The 22,023-nt window shown below is 38.4% G+C and overlaps 1 protein-coding gene across 20 annotated transcripts in view; it reads left to right on the top strand.

Annotated features, from left to right (window-relative positions):
* Positions 1-22,023, top strand: part of LOC108034786 (polyglutamine-repeat protein pqn-41) — a 120,031-nt gene that overhangs the window by 94,437 nt on the left and 3,571 nt on the right. For 2 of the 20 annotated variants that reach the window (XM_017109745.2, XM_017109749.3), the window contains exons 4-16: positions 1,564-1,779; positions 3,982-4,668; positions 5,222-5,275; positions 6,084-6,176; positions 7,485-7,539; positions 8,347-8,388; positions 11,611-11,631; positions 16,103-16,823; positions 18,985-19,045; positions 19,190-19,243; positions 20,016-20,087; positions 20,702-20,862; positions 21,905-21,968. In XM_017109745.2, coding sequence (XP_016965234.1) covers positions 1,564-1,779; positions 3,982-4,668; positions 5,222-5,275; positions 6,084-6,176; positions 7,485-7,539; positions 8,347-8,388; positions 11,611-11,631; positions 16,103-16,823; positions 18,985-19,045; positions 19,190-19,243; positions 20,016-20,087; positions 20,702-20,862; positions 21,905-21,968 — 2,301 coding nt within the window. Of the gene's footprint in view, positions 1-1,563; positions 1,780-3,981; positions 4,669-5,221; positions 5,276-6,083; positions 6,177-7,484; positions 7,540-8,346; positions 8,389-11,610; positions 11,632-13,140; positions 13,415-16,102; positions 16,824-18,984; positions 19,046-19,189; positions 19,244-20,015; positions 20,088-20,701; positions 20,863-21,904; positions 21,969-22,023 lie in introns of those variants that run through there. The other 18 variants (XM_017109753.3, XM_017109761.3, XM_017109756.2 and 15 more) reach the window with 17 other exon arrangements.

Genomic DNA, 22,023 nt, shown 5'->3' with positions numbered 1-22,023 from the left:
ATGCTTTGTAGTTTATTGTTTCTTCGCTTCTAATTAAAAATTGACTATAGCACCCACGTTGGCAAAAATTTGCCAGGGTTTTACTAGAATTTCCCTGAAATCAGTTGCATTCCAAAAACACATCAAATTATATATATTTTACCAACTTTGCGGAAAACAAAAGCAAAAAGTTTTCGACACAGAAAGTCGGGATGCAGCATTTGGGGGATTCGGCAGTTTTTGGTCTAACAAAGTTTAAATAAATACAAGAGATATTTGACCAAAAGATATTTACCTTTGGAAATTGATTCGTGCATTTGAATAATTTAACAGATGAGAGCATTTGGTGTATTCTTCCCATGACCCCTAAACCATACACACATGTAGCTTGCACTTAGTTGAGAGTACATTTGTGCCTTGCAGGTGTAATAAATAATCAAATATTGAATTAACTGGGCAATATATGGTTTGTGCTTTTGTTGTTTTTCAACCTTTGACCGGCCATATATTTTGCGTAGTTCACAATTAATTAAATAGTGGGCTCTTATAGGCGAACAATATGCATACGCCACGTAGAACAATATGAAATCTCACACTAGGAATAGTTCCATTGTTTTTGTTTCTGTTGTTTGCTTGGCCAACGGATAAATTCACCGAAAATGCCAATTAATTTTATACTTGGGCATGGTTAGAGAATTTAATATGCTTATTCATGTGTGTCAACACAAAAGTCGGTGGCTGGTGAAAGTAAATGAGGGGAAAAATGTTCAGTAATCTTAAATATTAAATACAAGAATTAAGTCACCTGCATGTGCACTAAATCTAAGGATTTAGTCACTTGAATGTGCACAAACATTGGTCAGCAATAAGGCATTTATTTCCACTTCGCTCAGCTTTCAATTACTCAGAAAATTTCATTCAATCAAATGTTAATCAATATTAATTGGACAAGGAAAAACAACTGCATTGGCTCCCAGAATTTGACAAACATATAAAGCAAACTTAAATCATAAATAAAGAAAACAAGCAAAGAGAAACTTTGAGAAAAGATTTAAAGCATAAAGAGGTGTTCTTTTATGGCTTTAAATTAAAGTTATGATTTAAAAATATTTTATTTTATTATTGACATAATCAGTAGATGCTCTTTCAGCAGTTATTCACTATAGTAAAAAATTTGCTTAAAAAATATCTTTTATGAGAAACCAATCACTTTGTTTAGAAATGGGATTGTAAGCCGGCATATAGTTTAATAACCACTCTGCATTTTGTCATTATTCATATAATATTTATATATCCACATAAATCTCTATATGGTAACTGTTGAAATTATATATTCAAGGCATGCCCCAAGCAATTAGGCAGCTGAAAAACGGTTGAGAGTAAAAAATTAAGCTACCCATTTAAGCAAATTGTTGGTGTTGGTCGCCTGCCTGTCTGCCTGTCTGGTGTTTTTTAGCCCTCTTCCACACTCTATCTCTTAATCCAAGTTCTGGTCCTCCACAAATACAGAAGCACACGGATAAACACAGGCTGCAACTGCAACTAAAACGCAAATCCTTGTTGTTATCTGAAAATTTATCACAGACAAATCTGTCAACACAAACCCAGACACACTACGACTATGAGTGCGAGTACAATGGAACCAGAACCAGCCTTGCAGAACCAAGAGTCCAGAACCCAGGTCCCATTCCGCTTCCACTTCCACTGACAAATGGACATGCCGTGGAGCCAGTGCAGCAGCCACCAGAACACCAGCAGCATCTGCAATCATCGCTGCCCCCACAAAATGTGCTCAGCATAGTGAGTCAGCCACCAGCAACAAAAAATTATAATAAAATAAACAGACGAGGAAAAAATATATATAAAAAGGCATACAATACTATATATAGAGAAGAGCTGGGCGGACAATTGAAATTTACGTGCCGGTTCCTTGGTCTTACCATGCTTTCTTTGTACCATTTTTGTTCTCCTATTTGTTTACCAAGCTCATCTTCATTAGGCGACCAAGCGACTGACCAGGGTAAAGCTGCTTTTTGCCCCAACTTGAACTCTTTTGTAACTGCATTGTCATCATCAGATACATTTTTCTTTATGCCTTGGAAAAGCAGCAGATGCTGACCAAGTTCTTGATAATTAATTGAGTCGAGGGAATTAAATTATTATCCGAGGGTATTACTTTGACACCAAAACAAGCTTCAAGGTTAATTATGTATTATTTCTTTAAGACATGTTTACAACAAGCTTCAAGGTTAATTATGTATTATTTCTTTAAGACATGTTTATATTCCAAGCATGTTATATTCAAAAATTCTTTGTTAGATCATATGTATTATTTAATTCATGATTTAAATAGAATGAATAATATTCAAAAAGGTTAATCAAATCAAAATCAGCCATCTAGCCGTGCCAGCTTAAATTAAGATATACCGGTTAACAGACTGCAATCTAATTCGATCTTAAGTTAGAAAGTAAGGCCCACAGAACGTATTCAAAGTTCAAGAATAATACCCAAGTCAAATATTCAAATGAAAACCATTCCGAGCGAATTTCTTGCCTTTTTGCCGGGCAAAAAGTTTTCAAATTTATGCAGAAATTCTTTTAATGCCGAATCAAAACAGCGCCGGAGACCTTTTTTCAGCCATGTCGCGTGCCGCACAAAAGCATTTCGATAAACTAAAAAGCGTTAAATGTCATTTACGTGTAACCCGATACCCGAAACAAATAAAACCCTCCGCCACTGCCAACGCCACCTCCTCCTCCGCCTCCGCCAGTTGGTCATTTATGGGGCCAAAGTTTTTCACGCCATTTCACTTTGGTCCCGAAATGTTCGGTAAACATGCAAACCGAAAACTGAACCAGAGAAAAATCCAACAAAAAAATGCAGAGCGTGGAAAAAATATGTATTGTCAGGGCGGGCAAAAAATTTGTTTAGATTTATGTGTCAACAATGCGCAGCAAATTAAGTTAAGCGTTATTTCTATTGCCTACATTATGGGGCGAACGCAAATATCTCTCGGCTTTCTCTTTTTTTCCCTGCCTGCTGTTTATTCTGGGTGGTTTTATTGCATTGTCATCGAATTTGGTCGCCTGCGTGAATCGAGAATTTTTTCCATATTATTCCCGATTGGGGAAAATGTGCGGCGTGGGGGCGTTGAAACAACAATATACACCCTTCGATGGCAGTGCATTTTCAGTTTTAATAATGCAGAAATACAAAATGCAAACATTTCCGAAGGCTCGTTGGGGGCACACTGCTTTCGCAGTGTGGTGGATTGGGTATATTGCAACAGTTTGCGCGACAGTTTTATTGCATAAGTCAACACAAGTTTGTGCCACAAAATATGTACGTAATACGTATGTACGTATGAGTACGGGGGTCCTGAGTACAGGTCCTGTACTCTCCGCCCTGTCTGTCTGTGGGTATATGCAAGTTTTTTATTGGGTCAAACCCCCCCCCCACACGAACACTGCCACACACAGATGCGTGTGCCCCTCTCGCAGGATTTTCATTTCTCCCGGGATGTAAACCACTTGAAAATTGTATTTTCATTTCAATTGTTTATTTATTGCATCACTCGTTTGCATTCGATTTGCCGAGCACCACTGAAAATTCAACTGCTGAATATACCAACTGCAAACACGAACGGCAAACAGCTGAAGTGCTTGCGAAAGTTTTACAAAAATCGCTTTTCCACTAAATGAAATTGGAAAATTTCATTTTCACTTTCGGAGTTATTTGCCTTGCACAAAATATTGTGTTTCAAACGAGGCTAAACCAAAGTATACAGTCAAGGTGTATTTTTTTAGAGCAATCAGCGCTTATTTATGAATTTTCAAACGGAAGTTGTACAGAAAAATACATTTTAAGAAGACTTATTTTAAATCTATATTTTTAAAAGTGTTTTTAATATTTAATTATTTATTGAAGAAACGTATCTAAAAAAATATAGAAATGTTTTTAAAATATTTTATTAATAAAAGTTAATTTTCTTTCCTTTGCAGTCCACAGTATTGATCGCCAATGAGGCAGCAGATTCACAACAGAGCTCCGCCATGCCCAATTCTGGAGGCGGCAATGCTGGCGGCGGCGGTGGAGGCGGTGGCACGCCCAATTCACCGCTCAGCACCTCCCCGTCCAGCGCAGCAGCCTCGCAGGCGGGCGGATGTGGACTCACCCTGAACGGCAGTGCCACCGAGGGCAGTATGTCCGGGGACACATCGCCGGTGGCCAGTGGTGAACCGCTCCTGCAGACGCCGCCCTCCCTCCAACAGCAGCAGCAGCAACAGCAACCGCTCCTGTGCAGCAGTCCCACATCGATGCAATCGGCTGGCACTTCGGTGACGGGCAGCTCGATAGCATCCGGCACACTGGCGGCCACCAGCAGCAGCGGCGTTGGACTCTTGCCCACCACCGGATTGGACAGCATCGCCAATGGTGGCGCAGTGGTGCCGGCCAGCACAACGCAGGTGATCGCCCACCTGAATGCAGCCGCCGCAGCGGCCAGCGGCATCATGTCGCCCACCGCCAGTGTGGCCACTAGTCTCAGCAGCGCCCTAGTCCCGACCCAGTCAGTCGCCGCCGCCGCCGCAGCAGCCGCCTCCCTCGATGCCAAGAGCCAGCCCAAGCGGCTGCACGTCTCCAACATACCGTTCCGCTTCCGGGATCCCGATCTGAGGGCCATGTTTGGGGTGAGTTCAAGCAGATATTTTTACTAATAATATATTCATAGCAAAATGTATTCGGTGTTAATACTTAAAAGTATCTTGAAATATTATTTATAATTAAATTAAATGGTTAAAAATGGTTACTTATCAATGATACTCAACAGAACCCGAATTAAGAAAAATAAACAATTTATGATTTAATCGTCCTAAAAAGTTTTAAAATACTATAAAAGGAAGAAAACTATCATTTGAAATTTTTTTTAGAACACATTTAGTTATAGCAAATTCATTAAATTGTCCTCGACAGTCATTTTTGTATTTTTTTTTGTATTTGTATATTTTTTTTTAATATTAGCAAACTAACCTAAAAAAATCTTCAAAGCAATTTTATTTATATTCTAACTATTTATCCCCTTTACTCTACAGACAATGTGTAATCCAGGAGAGTTAAACTCATTAAAAGAATGTCTCAAAAGATTTTCTCACTCAGATATTCCTTAGAAAATGCACTTTATCCAAAAGTGAAACCCTCAAAAGCTTTCTAAAAATTAATATTTATTATTTTTCTATTCCCCAGCAATTTGGCACCATTCTGGATGTGGAAATCATTTTCAACGAGCGCGGCAGCAAGGTAAGTTTCGCCAAACTTCCATCCTCCTGTAGAAAAAAGCTCGCCGTCTCCCTCTGCAGCTGTATTGCCTTCCTGCTCTCGCTCTCTGGCCGTCTCTTTCTCGCTGGTGTAGCTGTCCCAATTGCGCGGGACATTTTGCATCTAATTGTCGCACAATTCATTTAAATTATGCACTTCAAGTATTCCCAGATGAGATGTCTTTGTCCGACGCCAGGGCAACCTAGTCTGTCGAGTTGTCCTTTTTTTTGGCAGCAGCATTATTATTATGCCCGGTCTGGAACCGGGTGAAAATAATTGCATAGTTACCATAGCACCAGGAATTTTGCATAATTCAGGAGACTGAAGACTCAACACCTTGAGATGCTCGAGGAGTTTTCGGGGGATAGGATGGGGGAGAGAGCGAGGAGCTTGGAAGTGCAGGAGATGGAGACGGAGTGAGGAGTAGTGTGCAAAGTAGGGCACGTGCATGTCGCAGTCGCCAGCCCAAAAGAACCCAATCCACCCAAAATCCCCATCCAAAAACCTACAATGCCCGATTAAAACCCAGGAGTAAAGAGATGTGCCAATGGCCCCTGTCCGAAAGCATGTCCTTGGCCGCCTTGTTGATGTATTTGTAGCTTCTAGCTTTATCTATTTATAAACATTACCTATATATATATATAAATATATATAATATGTACGAGTTCAACAAAACCCGAAGAAGAGAGCTGACTTTGTTGTACCAAATCGTTATTTTTTAGTTTTTTGAAAATCGTAATCTATATACTCTATATGTTTCTTTAATTGCATGTTTGATTGCGAATGGCAGGGATTCGGTTTTGTAACATTCGCTAACAGCAACGATGCAGAACGAGCACGCGAACGTCTACACGGCACCGTGGTTGAGGGACGCAAAATCGAGGTGGGTGCATGCCATATCATATACAACTTACCAAACCAACACACACACAAAACACTACACCCCCAACTAATTTCACCCAAAAGTATTATATAATATGTATCACAGGAGTAGCGGAAAGAAATTGCTTTTCAACTTTTAATCCTTGCGTGTCAAAGCGATATGGCTTTAAAAAATCCTCCTGCATACCATCTACTACATTTTTTCGTATTTTCCTTTTCGGTTTTCATTTAATCCAAGGACTAGGGCACAGTGATTGATTCTTATTTGCCTTTCATTAAAAATTAATTACACATTTCTCCTTTTGGCCTTCCTTGCTGATTAATGCTCACTGGCAGAGCCGCAAATAATTGGCATTTAAAATATGCTGAAAATGCGCAAAGTGCGGAAAAGGTCCGTCTGTCCGACGGTTGGTTAAACAAATTAACTGAGCCGCATAAAAGGCTGAAATGCAATGTTATTTCCCTACCAAATGGCAACGGAAATCGCGCGAGTTTAATTAAGTCCCTGTGTCCGCAAATGGACGCCCTACATGCATGTGTGTGCGTGTATGTATGGCGCAACCGGAAACGGAAATGAATGTCTGTCCGCTCGCTGAAAGCCTTCAAAAATTAATTTTCTCCATTTTTTCGCTCGAAACAAATGAAATTTTAATAAAATTCCGTTTTGTTATGAATGCTTTCCAATGCCAACAGCAGTCTTTGTTAATTTTTATGAGACCTTAAACGAACAATAATCCTTGGCGTGTTTCAAGAAATTTTTATGGAAAACTACCTTTAAAAAGTATTTTTAATAAAGTCCGCAACAATTAGAGGTTTCAAATATTTCCTAGCTTTACTTAATCATTTTCATTGAAAGAGAACTTAAAATCGAAAATAACTACCTTAAATACAAGTTTTAATTTAAAAACAATTTAGAAAAATTCTTAATAAAATCGTATTCATTTATTTAATATTTATTTGGATGCCATTTTACCAAAATATAGACTGAAAAATAACATAAAATAAAATATTCACAAATATAAAGTCGTAAAAAATTCTTGAAACACGATTACAACACAGACACCTCCACACACAGTTTAAACACTATTTGCAAAGATTTGCGTAATTGTCAACTAACACATAATTTATTTCTACATTCTCTATACATGCGATCTTTCTAAATATATATATACTCCGCTCATATGTGTGTATATGATATTAAAAAATAAAAAAAAATCTTTAAAAACTCATCACCAAACCAACAACAACAACTACAACAACCACGCTCGCTGATCTATCAAAAATAAAAATAAAATAACCAATTGTGAAGGTGAATAACGCCACTGCACGTGTACAAACCAAAAAAGTGACAACAGTACCCAACGGTAAGTGACCCTAACCCACCCACTCACCCACATACACATCTAAATTCACACACTTGGCAGCTAAGTTTAAGCCACATAATGAAACAAGTTCAAATGTTCGGCTAAGAAATGCAATTACGATGAAATGCAACAGTAGCAGCAGCTGCAGCAGCAGCAGAAGCTACGAAAATAGCAATAAAAGTCTGCTCAATTTAAGTGTGCATTGTTTTTGCTGCTATTGTTAAGTTTCTTAGCATTCCTCAAGTTTTTGTTACCCTTTTTTTGTGTTCTTCGTTGCCGTTTTGTTTGGTTTGTTTTTGGAACTTTTCACATCAACTTCTTTGGTGGCCAGAAACTGAAACTAACTGAAACTGAGGAATTGAGTTGCCAGCGAATGTGTGTTTCCTAATGAAAATGTTACGATTTTTTCCCTTTTTCCGTTTGGCAGCACACGCTAGAAAATTTTCCCCGGCTTGTAGCAATCAAAACAGAAAAGTTCCTAACTGAAATGCCACTAATTTGCGGCAAACCCTTTTTTTTTTAATAAACATGTAAACAAGCCCCCTGCCTTTTGTATATTTTTTGTAATTTAATTTCTTGGGGTTTTGCGGCTGCCTAACTAAATCGCACAGATCAAGACACACCGAAATAATATTTAATACACATCAAAATTAATGCGTACTTGTGGTTTCGATTAAGTTATGTTTAATGCGTCTGCTTTGACTATGATATTGATATTGATAATGATGATGATGTTGATGATTATAATGATTGACCAGCGTTATTTATATGATTTTCATTTTGTTTTCTCTCAAACACCCCACACAGTTGTACTGACCAAAGACGGTGCCATACCGGCCCCAGCTCTAGGTGAGCCAAAACCAAATCCAAAAAAAAAAAATGAAAACCCCAAAAGCCCCCACCCAAAAAACAAAAACCAAAAATGAAATAATGAATGTATTTCGTAATATTTTAGTTTTTGTATATTGTGTGCCTGCCAGAAAAATGTAAACTAAACTATGACACGAATGCTCTGGCTGCTTGCAGCTTCCGTTCCCTTCCGCCCCTCCATATACTCGGTAGATTTTTAATGAGAGGTCCTCGGAAGTGCCTTGGCATGTTGCACGTTAACTGTTGCTAACTGTGTATTGTACTCGCCCACCCTCTATTGGCTGAATGAAATCAAAATTTTAAATCGCCCCGTTCGCTATACTCTACAAGTTATACAAAGCTAAAGTTGAAACCCGTCCCAGCATGTTAAAAAAAGATCAAAGAATAAATCTAGGTGTGTCCCGAAATACGTAGAAATATTATATCCCATTGTAAGGAAAAAATATTTCTAAGAAGTCTGCATATCTTAGATTTCTGGGAATTTCAAAGCTCCCTCATCCAAGTGTGGGATATACATAGTCCTTAACTTCTCTAAAAACTTAATCAACATATCTTTTCTCATCAAATTTCTTAAGCTTAATATAAAAATAGTAGTATTTTTCCAAAATACTCTCTATCCCCACTAATTCTGTCTGAATGCTAAGCTCTTTACCTCAACTTCTATGCTCTTTTCTGACTTGATTTCTTTCTAAATACGAGCATCAAAAATATCCATGTTAAAGTTCACTCAGCTAGAAGTTCTTATTTATTTCGTATTACGATTTGCAGTTTAGCGCAGTCTCAGCTGAAGTTATTTTGCTTCCTTTTTGTAGAAATAACTATAAGAAAAGAGATGAGAAGAACGAAAGAAGTTGAAACCGAGAAAAGTTTTGCCAGGCAATGTACAATAAATAATACTGCTGATTAAATCGTCTTCTCTCTGTTTGCCATTAAAAAGTAATCACAGAGCAAAATCTATACTTTGGGTACGCTCAATACGATAAGCCGCTTACAAAACCGAGCAAACCAAACCAAACTGAACCGAAACCCAAGGCATGGGATTGAAAAACGGATGGGATGGGCAGCCGAGGAGCCTTCTGGCAAAGCGGCTCAGCTTTGCTCCTTCTACGGCTCCATCAGCAGCTCCGCCTCCGTTTCCAGCTGCTTTTCTATCCAGTTCCCTGGTGGTCGGTTATCCTTGTGCTGATGCAAAATGCTTTTGTATTGCCAACAAAACTTAGACTCGGACACAAAAAGGCCAATATGACTGGACAGAGGAGGAGAGCATGTCTGCCCTTTTTCCCAGGCAGCAGCCCATCCTGACAGCTTCAGCTCCAGCTCCCTCTTGAATCCTGTCCTGTGATGTCCTTGGCCATGTGCACGTGCACCTAATGCGCTTCATTTGCGTTGCACTAAATGCTGGTGGAGACCAAGAAGTTTACCGGCTGTCGCAGGACATCTATAGAAAACACTACACTACAAAAAGGCCTCAATTTGGCTTCACAAAAATAGCCATTAGGCGGGTATATATACAAATATTGAGGAAATAGAAATATAACCGATTGTTAACAAAGTATTTCTTACAAAACCTTTGAGACATTAGGTCGAAGGTCGATACCTTAGGAACTGATTCTTTAAAAAACGATAAGTAAAAATCGATATGTAATTAATCGATATGTAATTAATCGATATGTAAAATAATTGATATATTTGAAGGGAGAGAGGGGTGCCCCTTTTTAAAGGAGATTTATATATTTATATTCGTGAAGTGCATTAAAAAGTAAGAATATAAAGGACACCCAGAGCTCTATTTTCTCTTGGACTCGGCAGTCACTTTATCACGTTTCGAACTGGCTTCTTTGCATGGCAAATCGCCTGCTGCATTATTACCCAGGACGGAGGACGCCTCACGTCGTTGTCCTGCTCGTTAGGCGGCAGTCAGACCTTCAGGGCAGTCAGTCAGAGGAGTCATTCAGTCAGTCAGCCAGACAGCCAGGATAATTGCAAATAAACCACAAAGTTGCAAGCATGTGGTGGCTCACCCTGCTGGCAAAACAAGCCGCTCAAACAGACACACACCCATAAATTTAGCAGAAAAAGTTAAGTTTTCTGGGGTTATTCTGGAGGCGGAGTGGTTCCCTGGGGGCGTGGTTGGGGGCAAGGAGAACGCTTTATCCAAGCCCTGTGTTTTGTTATGTCTTATGCAAATGTGCACCCCACACACTTACTTTGTGCATTTGCAAGAAAATTTACTCCGTATAGGTTGATTTTCCCGCACAATTTCCCCCCCTTTCTCCGACTTCTGGCTCATCTTCATGCCATTTTAACTTTCTTGGTGTACTTTTTTTGCGTTGATCCTTTGACATGTTAAACTTAATGCGCCCTTTCCCTCACACTCTGCCCTCCCTTCTTGTATGTGCCCTTCATGCTGGTGTCTTTCGGTCTGTCTGTCTGACATGTCTCTTACTGCATTTTTCCATGGTATTTTTGGGTATTTATTTTGCCATTTTCCCAGGCAATTGCAGACTCCTGTGAATTTTCATGGCTCAAAGAGAGAGACAGGAGGAGCTCATTGTGCAAGCATTCGATCAGTGGAAGGAAGCAATCATTGCCTGCTTATTTGCCATTTTCTTAAGCGTTTCTTTTGCATTTGCAATGAATGCAAAGCTTAAACTTACAGAGGGCAAAATGACTTTGAATAAATGCATTCTATTAAATAAAGTTTTAAAAAAGAACTTAAAAGGAAATAAATATCTTTAAATTCTCTGCTAATCACTGAGAATGCCTACACTGTTTGGTAAACTAAATACTGACATGTACCCCAGCCTTTCTCTAAGTGAAAAATACTCTTTCAATCCACATACGTATGCAAAAACCCCTTTTCCCAATGAGAGAAAACACATGGATGCTGCATGCACCAGCAAACAATGAAAACATAATGCCACAAATCAATTAGAACTCTACAGTATTTAACCAATTACCATAAGCACTTAAAAAAAGGAAATCAATCTAGTATCTATGTTATAGAGCTGCCTGTTTTTTATGTGCCTAAGACATGTATCCAACAATATTTATGATAGACAATCCCACAAAAAACAAAACCCCATTTAAATGCAAAACTAATGAAAATATTTTCTTTTGCCTTTTCCATGCCAACGATACGAACAAAATAAAATGCAAATATATTTGCAAAAATATATAAATCTCTTGCCGGACACACAGTCTGCGTACAATGGCCAGAAGGTAAGCTTTTTGTCCACATTTTTCCCTTAAATGTTTTATTGCTATTATTACGTATTTATTGCCTGCCGTACTTTCGTTGTAATTTCTCAAATAATACACACAATTAAACACCACGTCCACACACACAGAGAAGCAATAAGTTATCATAAATGTACAATAATTGACCAGTTTTCGTTTCTGTAAACCATACATTTAAAGTGACATATATTTATAAGTGTTTTTATCAATGAATTTTTTAGCTTGTAAGCCGAAAAACCGAAGGAAAAAAGCAAATATTTAGGCAGGGCCCCAATGTTGATATTGTTTTATGGCCATTCATATTTAAGCCCATGTGTAGGTCATCGTCGGGAGGATTAAGAGGTCCAGAGTTCACCAAAATGAAACCATTTTTGCGATTGCATTTGTTCGTTATTCTTAGTTCTTATTTGGTTGCAATCTGCAAATATGTTTGGACAAAGTATCTATATATTTTCACGAGCCTTTTCTTTTGTTTAATAGAAGATATATAACATAATTTATGTTTTTTTTTTGGTAGGTCCCGACGGAAGTTTCGTTAATCTATATAAACTATGCATACAATCTACATATATATGAATATAATGCTGCAACTTATTTGATAACCTTTTGTAAAAGATCTTCTTTTTTTTTGGTATTATTTTGTATTCATTTTTCGACTGCATATAACCAAAGTTCAATCAAAGTGAAAAATACCAAGCAAGCTAAAATTACCAAACCAAATGAAATTGAATTTCAAATCATAAAAAATGCCACATTAACACCCGCTCGAAAATCCCGTTTTTAAAGCAGGCCCGTCCGCCACCTTCTTTCTAGTCCTGATTTTATATTAATACTCGATAATGACGAATAATGCTGATGACAATGACAATGAGATCATTATACTGATGGTTATGAGTTTAGCATATTGCGGCTGTGTTGTCTTATGCATACTACCTACTATATATACTTTATATATCAATTTATATGCCAACTACTTTATCTACATATCCTTTTCTTAACCAATTCCGTTGTATGTGCGTTCCATTATGATTATGATTATGAATTTGTATTTGAATTTGACTTTGATTATTGTGTATTTCTTTGTTGTCCTGATTTACATTATCGTTATTACACGTTTTACGTTTGGTCTGGTATTCCTTTGGTCTGAACATGTCTGAAATGCTCCTTAGCGTAAACTATTTATACTCGTACTCGTAAAACTGTAACTGGTAATTCTCGTCGCGCGCCAAGCTCCAAACCAAAGTCTAACTTAGCACTAGAACTAAGCCAAAAAAAGCTAGAGCAACAACAACAGCAACCTCATCATGCATCCCTCGACTATGTATATACAACTTATGAATTTATATGAAAGAAAAAACAGAAAAACCCCCCAAGCACACACCTAACACTTGCATTCTAAGTTCATTTTAATGGTGACCAGCAAGCAAATCGAAAAAAAAAACGTGAAAAATAAAAACCCAACTTATCTGAAACCTGTATGCCAAATCCAAGGTTATCGCCTGCCGGTCGCCGCCTGGCCGTTCCTGGGCGCCCCCGTTGGCGCCGGAGCCCCCGCCCTCACCCACCTCCAGCTGCCCGTCTCCATGCAGATGGCGCAAGCGCCGTCAGCGGTCGCGAGCGGCACAGCAGCGTCGCCGGCGACGGCAGCAGCGGCCGCCGCTCATGCAGCCGCTGCAGCGGCGGCCACGCCCATAATGCTCGCGCCACGCCCACCGCACACCGCTGTCCAAGCAGCAGCGCCCACAGCAGCAACGCCACGGCGGAGGTACGACGACCCCAAAAAGTGTTCCAAACGGGATCCTGACCTCAGGGTCCTTGGTGAAAACGCGCGCCTAAAAGCAGAATTCAAAAAGCAAATGGAGGAAATCGCATACTATGTTTATAGGCGAGCTAGATGCTTCATATAAAGATTGACTTGTCAAAAGATTCAATTAAACGGATTTGTTTATTAATGGTTTTGCCATGCAGATAATTGGCCATTTTTATCTTAACATAAAAATGTATAAATATGCTATACTATTATGGAATCCTTAAAATTTTATAATAACCAAATGAGCTTTAAAAGCATTTCAAAGAAGTGTGATTTATCGACTTATTTTACTTATCGAATTTAGTACCATCTCCAAATAAATCTCGCCTGTTCGCATAGTAATCGATTAACCGATAAAAGTATTAATACAACACTGCAACAACAACTAGAACCAGATCCAAGATCACCAACTCTTTAGCTATGAGAATCTTTGTACCATAATACAGTATAAATGTTTGTTGTCTTGTTACTTTGGTTTACGCATTTGGGTATGACTATTTGACTATCGATATATTCCATAAATATTGCATACATTTTTGGCGTCCTTTGAGATTGCATTGTTCCAATGTCTAGGCACACACTCACACCAGACACACACACTCGATCGAAGCAGTATTAAATAAATCTAGTGGCAACCACCTGAAACTGTAACCGTAACTAGCTGTTAAGAATGGCAAGGTCTTAGCTTTAACCATATAGTCTAAATTCTATATCGTAACTATCGAAAATATATCGTAATGTTTATCGGTAGAGAACATTTTGCCGCAGCAAGCATTTTTCGTAAGGCCTTTCTCGTAGAGCATCACTTTCTAGCAACCATACTCTCGTACTCTCTTTCGACTCTATCCATCTATCCCCCTATATTTTAAGCTCCAGTTTGTTATGGGTTTTTATACTCTCGAAGTTTGCACGATTTTCAATTTTTGTGTTTGTCTTTATAACTTGGCTTTGAGCAGTGGAATCGGACTTGATTTCAATTCGCCAATTAAAATCAGCAAATGCCGACATCGAATGAAATTTTTGAAGAATTGATTTATGCATGCCACCTAGACCACACTACACTTTTATTGTTTCGTCGGCAGAGCATTTAATTTGTAAAGCCACGCAAATTAGCAAAGCATTTTAGAAAATATTTGCAGCTAAAATTTGATGAAAATGTTCTATGAAATTCTTTGGCACACAAACACACACACACAATTTAAGTCCTCGTCCGAAAAATCTGCATACAAATATGGCAAATCGAATTTTTAATTGCATGTTGGTCAAACAAATTTTCAATTTGTGGCTATATGCTGCGCGCCTGAGAGCACGCACTCCCACATTCGGAGCCCAAAAACATGTTCATACATTTTCATTATGATTTTTGGACTGATTTGCACTGAAAATGTCGCATTGCCACGCATACCTGCGGCCGATCATAATGAGCAGGTCAGCTTTTCTGGCGAAATTGTTAATTATGGGGTCTGCATTTGATGCCATTATTATAAATTGAGTGATAAAACCGCGTGGAATTAATAAAAGTACAATATTTAAACTGCGGCCTTTGTGGCCCACCCACGAGTTGAATGCCACATAATTGTAGCAAAGAGAACAAATATAAAACAGTGCAAGACCCCTTTGAAAGTTAATAAATAAAATAATCATACAAAAAATTTGATACTTTCTTCCAATTGAGTTTCTAAATAAAACCTTAAACAATCAAGTGTGGAAAAGATAATAAATTATCATGTGTTTTTTTTATATTAAATTTTTTATTTTGTTTCACCCTCTAAGCATGCTATTCTACCACCCCTTCTATCTAAACCCCATAAAGAAATTCTGATTTCCTGAGATATTTCCCAAAATGCATTTCAATCGGCCTACTTGTTCTGTCATTCTCCACTTAGCACTTGGTAAATGTTCTGCTAGTTTTTAATGTATTTGAAAGGTGCAAGGGTTAAACCGAAATTAAATGTATTTTGTTTACTTAAACGCTTTTAACCCCCCACAAACACACAGCAAAATGCAATGAGTTGTTGAAACAAAAAGGTCTTGTCGCATACGTACACATATGGATGTATGTACATATGCCATATACTACTTGTACTAAAGATCGGTCCGATGTTTTTCGTATTGTTGATGATCATAAATCTATTTATACATAATTATGCAATATAAAATGCAACTAATGCGTAGCATTTCTTGGTAATTCAGTGTTCTAATGTTTAAGTATGTTTCGATATAAATCCCATTTACATATGTATGAGCTATACACACGTATGTCTTATGTATTGTTATATGTATATACCAACATCATCTCAGCGCTATGAATATATATACCAAAACAAAAATCGTTACTACATAATGCCTAGATTTGCCATATATACTATATAAACTATATATAAATATTTACTTATACATATATCAAGAGAGAAAACTAACCGCATGCGTTTTATGTTCTTTTCTTTTCCTTTTTCTACTTTTTGCACACAAAACACACACATAAAAACCAAAAATAAAAAAAATACATAAATATATATACAAAAAAAAACACACTGGTCAAAAATGTTGTGTCAAATGGTTGCAAAAAACAAACAAACAAAAAACCAAAATAAATCCCTCAAAAATATACGAATTTCCGTATCGGTTCGGTGATCCCTGCAGCCGCCGTTGCCGCCGCAATGCGTGGAGTGGCCATCCAGCGCGGACACGTGGGCGTGGTCGGCGCCGCCCCCTACCATCATCCCCATCATCCGCATCACCATCCGGCGCTGCTGGCGGCCTCCGCCGCCGCCGCCCAACAGCAGCAGCAACGCCAACTGGCCGCCGCCGCCGTGGCCACAGCAGCAGTCGCCCAACAGCAGCAGCAGCAGCAGCAGCAAGCTGTTGTCCAGCAGCAACAGCAGCAGGTTGTTGCCGCCGCCCAGCAGCAGCACCACCAGCAGCAGCAACAGCAGCAGCAGCAGCAACAACAGCAGGCCGTGCAGCAGCAACACCAGCAGCAGCAGCAACACCAACAGCAGCAACAACAGCAACATGCCGCCGCCGTCGCAGCTGCCGCTTCGCATCCGCATTTGCATGCCGCCCATGCCCATGCCCACGCCCACGCCCATGGCCTTGGCCCACAGTTGGCGCAACTCCAAGCGGTCGCCGTGCCCACGGCCGCCAGCAATGCAGCGGCGCTGCAACAATCCCTGGCCGCCGCCATCCAGAATCCAAGCGGTAATCCCAATGCTGCCGCTGCCGCCGCCTATGCCGCCCGCCTGTCGGCGGCCACGGGCGCCACACAATCGTCGCAAACGGCGGCTGCTGCTGCGGCTGCTGCTTCCATGGCTGCGTCGGCCAACGCGGCCAACAATGCGGCCGCTTTGCATGGATTCGCGCCGTAAGTAGAGTCCGCCGTGGACTTCACTCCGTCACACCCGCGATCCCGCCGTAGTTAGCCCGTTGTAGCTGTAATCTCGTACTTTAGTTGGTTCCTCTGCGAATGTAGTTCTAGCGCACCCAATTTTGAGTTACCTAGCCATAGTTCATACTACGTTTATGCGCACGCCTTTACGAATTTAGAATGCAATGTTTATGTTGGTTTTGAAATAAAATATTTACAAATATTCAAGATATGGCTTATTTTTTGGCATATTATTTTATGGCTTTATTAAAAATTTGTATTCAAAATCTTTATCTAAAATAAAAGAGAACTTGTTAAATTCGTGATAATTCAAGGATTGCACACAAAATCAAATGTTGTATAACTTTTTGGAAAAATGTTCAAACCTAATTTAATGTTCATTTTAAAAAATACTCAACTATTTATTTTCAATCTCAAAAATAACTTAAATCAAAAATTAAAATTACTTTATTATTTGTTTCTTAAATAGCTGCCGCATAAACGTAGTACCTCCCATATTTTGTACAATTATTACCCTAACCTCTTAAGTTTCTTATTGTGGTGTCTAAAAGGTGTCCGCAAAAGAACAATCCACTCATTTGTCATGATTTTAACCTAAAGCCTAATATGTTTATAGCTTAAAGATTGTTTTTCTTACCATATCTCTCTCTTTCTGTGTTACTCTATACGTCTCTATCTTGTTGGTGACCAATGTTTTTTAGCTATCTTGTGTGTGTAAAGTTTTAATATCGCATATAATGAAACCTAGACTTTGACTTATATTGTATAAAACCAGCAAATAGAAGAGTATAACGAACAGAACGCAAACTGAATACAAAATTTGCAAAGGCTGCAACCGATTAACGCACGTTAACATACAAAAAACACACACACACCGCCCACGTAAACTATCTATAACTCTATATATATAAAAATGACACACACTCGCATATATTTGATCATACTTTGACTGACAGAAGTGTGTGTTTTTGGCATCGTATGACTACCTACCTAATTATCGTTACTTTGGTTAAGGGACCTACTCGGCTGTATATTGTGTACCACTAGGCGTATGATGAATTCGGTTTGAATTTGACTTGAAAGTGTTTTGATGCGACTGCGTCGCTCTCTGCCAGCGCCTTGCGTGCATGTTCTGCCCCGACATTATATATAAATATTTATATAGACCTTTGATTAACTTATTCTTTTGTGGCTGCTCTCTACACCCAACACCATCACACTCACCACCCGTATATCCAAGCTCACACCATAGCGTACGAATGAATGCTCCATTAAATATTGTATACTTATAAACCCACACACACATGAAGACATGCCAAACCAAAGAACCAAAAAAATTATAAGAAACATATCTAATTAGCTAGGTGCATGAGTGTCTGTTCTGTCTAAAGATGAAATGCCAAATTCGAAGCAAGCAAGACAATTTTCGTAGTGTTGGGGAATGGAATGACCCGTGTATGTGGTTGGTTGGTTGGCTATCTTTGCAAGTACTCTATTTAAACCATGCAACAACTAAACCTTTTAATTTCCCTTTGTTTCGTTTCCTCCTCTGTCTCAAACATTTCCTCCAATCAAATCAGTTCGTCATCCAGTGGGGAATCAGGTCAGATCAGGTCAGTTCTTAGCACAGGCTATTAGCTAGCTAGGCAGGTGAGGTGGAGTGGAGTGGAGTGGGGTGTCTGTACAATTAGGTGCCAACTTTTGTTTTTCAGTTGCCCCTTAAGTTCCAGCCATTTACCCACAACAGCATCCGGTACCAAGAAAAACAACAACAACATTTAATAAAAAATTAAAAAAACAAAAACAAACGAAAACCGGACGTGGGTAAAGTTTTATTGGCCAGCCAGAAATATTTTGTGTAAAACAAGCAAACTTTAACCCGTCTGGTTTTTCAAAGCGCCCAAATCAAAGACCACACAAGTGCGTTAAAAAAATGAACCAAAAAATATGAAAAAATTTTGAATTTTGCTTTTAAGTGCTATAAATTGAGTGGGAGGTAGACCAATTAAGAGGAATATTATCCATGTTCCTTTGACTGGCCTGCCTTTTACTGTACTCACCTAACCAAATGTGATACTACCAGGAAATATTTATTAATATATTGATTTTTTCTTATCATCTTGTTCCCCAAACGCAGTGTATACTATGATCCCTTCTTAGCAGCCGCTGCTTCCGCTGATCCAAATCTACGCTTCCAGGTGAGTTTCGTGCAGCCAAGAAAGTGATTTACTAGTCTTAAGCCTACACTAAGTCTTTAAGCTAGATGCTAAGCCTAGTCTAGAGCTAAAACAATCCCCTAACGTGCCACGAAAATACATGAAAATATTATATAAATCTTACAGGCAGCCAAACCGGTCACTGAAGTTCCAGCCGCTCAGCCAGCCGCCATATTAAATGTAATAAAACTTTTTCAAACTAATATGCTAACCACAACCACCAAAAAAATTAAGAACAATTCAACAATTTTAATTTGTATATTTTTATGGTAGCTTGTGAAAGACACCGTTTGAGTTTTGAAACATTTGACTTGGTTTTTGGAACAAACGTTATTATCAGCTACTCATCGTACTATATTGTTTTAAGTCGCTTCCTTTGAGTTTCCTTATGCATTTAATCCACCGATTACCCATCCCCAACTAACGACGCGTCCCAATTTCTTGCTGTGTAACACCCTTAAGTTGAGATCGATATTGGTAACTGGTCGTAAATCACTTTATTTTCCCGATCTAAGCTTAGCTAAGCTTAACCAACTCAATGTCTGAATAACTGAACACTTGTGTATAACCTCTCTGCCGTATAATTGCATCCTTTGTTTGGTTTTCTTTAAAATGAAAATTAAAAACGAACATCAATTAGTGACCCCAGGTGGCCTTATGAAGCATACGCTCTGTTTAACTACTTTAATCTCTAAACCTTTTGAGTACTTCTGCTAGTTTCCTTCATTTGTTTCACACTTTTGCTTTTGCTACATAATAATGATAACTACAACTATATATACCTATTATTCAATGCTGTAAACATTTTGTAACTACTACAAATTCTTCTTTGGTTATCTTTCACGACTGTTACAACATACTCTACTCTACTCAACTCAACAACTACCACAACACTATTGAAAAAAAAAATGAAAAAAAAAACTGATCGAAAAACAAAAACCATAAATTACAGCGCCGCACTGTGACTACGCTAAACAGTAACCCACATACGATCAACCGCATTCCGGTTCCACAGAATGTTTTGGTAAAAATAATCATATCTAGTTCTAGTTCCATACCCGTGCACCTAGATATATGTTCTGACTTTCCGTTTGATTGTTGTCACCTTATTTGCGTTTTGCTCAATGCCTTTTTGTATGCACCACTTTGAACCTGTATGTCTATAAGCCTTAAGTCCTAAGTTAACCCTAGCAAGTAATCCGATACTATAGGTTATTTACTGGCTCGTGCCGCGCTTTTCGGTTTTATGGCCTGGCATCTTGGGTTCCTCGGTAGCTCGACTCAAAAAGGTTATGCGACCTGGCTTAGAATTTTAAGTGTACATAGAATATTTTAAAACACACTACTCCACTTGTTTGCACCCGTTTCTTTTGGTTTTGGTTACGATATATCTATATATTTCTATGTGTGTATCTTTGGCCTCCACCGGTTTGGGTTCCTAATTTCTCACCACATTTGCCCTCACCGACTCCTCCGCTAGTCTTGTCGTTTGCCGTTGTCGCCCCTAAAAATATAAAAATTAAAAAAAAAAAAAACCACCCCAACACCCGATCTGTAACTGCGTCTGTTCCTCGAGTAACCGCCGCCGCCCCTTGAGTTGCCCCAGTTTAACGCCCCATTTGCTTACCATTATTCCAGGCCACTGCTCCGCTGTTAAAGACACCGCTGTCTCAGGCCCAGCAGCAGGCGTACGCCACGGCGGCCACCACCTACACGGCGGTAGCCGCCCGGGCCGCCTACGGAGCCGCTGCCGCAGCAGCCGCCCAGCCGGCCCTCGCCGGCTACGCCACCGTAGCTGGGTAAGTTATATCTCGAGCCATCCTTAAAGGATGCCAAAGCCCCCCATTAAAACATAAACACAGCACTAACACTTTAATCACGAAAAACACTTCACCTAAGATGACTTCAGTTGGTATAACATCTACACTACTTTCAAAGCTGGCCCTTTTAATCAAACATTTTTTGAACATGCATTTTATTAATAATAAAAAAAATATATGTATACCTTATGCCGCTATAAAAAGTAGAACTAAAGTTATATCTAAAAGCTTTAAAAAAATTAAAGGTGGGATTTAAGTTCACGTGTCTTTTATTTTCTATGTTATAAGTTCTTATTATTGGAATATTTGTATTTAACATTTGAAGATAAATTATTATTTTTTATTTTTTTATTTTATATATTTATTTACTAAACAATTTTGAGAGTTATAAAATTTTATAATTTCGTAGAAATTAAACATTTTAAAATTTGGTATTGGTTATATCTCCTTACTGTTTAGTAAATATTTTTTATACTTTATTCTTATTTCGTTTATATTTCATTCTATTAAAATACTTAAGAATTAAATAAGTTTAATCTTAAATTTTTAAGTTAAAATTCGATTTAGTTAATTTTTCGATTTATTTTTGATTTTCTTTTGCGTTTAAGTATCTTTAAACCCTTTGAATCGAAAAATGTGTTAGACAATTTGTGCATTTTTTATTTACCAAACATGTAATTATATCTTTAAAATTTGACTTTTATTGTATTTGAAATTTTGACTAATTATTTGATTTTACCTTTTCTTTTGTACAACAAATTTGACAATAAATGTGTGTAATTGGGTAAAGTGTAGAAATCGAACTCCGAAAACTGAGGAGCTACAGCTGTCGATTGAACACTTTTGCAAGACCTTGTCCAAACTAAATAACTTTTATTAAATTGGTGCAAAGTCAAATCGACCTAATTAATTTATTCAATCCAACTGGAATCATCAATCAACCGTTCAAAAACCCTTTAAATAAAAACAAACGCCATTGAGTATTACTAATAAGCTGTATGCATCACAAAAATATTTATAGATATGCGCGCGAATATGCAGATCCTTATCTAGGACATGGCATTGGACCAGTTCCTGGATACGGGGTAAGTTTTCATTTTAATTTCCATAATACATTGAGATACCAGTGTTTTCATATTA

The sequence above is a fragment of the Drosophila biarmipes genome, chromosome 3L (genome assembly GCF_025231255.1).
Source record: "Drosophila biarmipes strain raj3 chromosome 3L, RU_DBia_V1.1, whole genome shotgun sequence".
Taxonomy (NCBI): domain Eukaryota; kingdom Metazoa; phylum Arthropoda; class Insecta; order Diptera; family Drosophilidae; genus Drosophila; species Drosophila biarmipes.
Note: the sequence above shows the minus strand (reverse complement) of the source record. Positions and strands in the feature narration are given on the sequence as shown.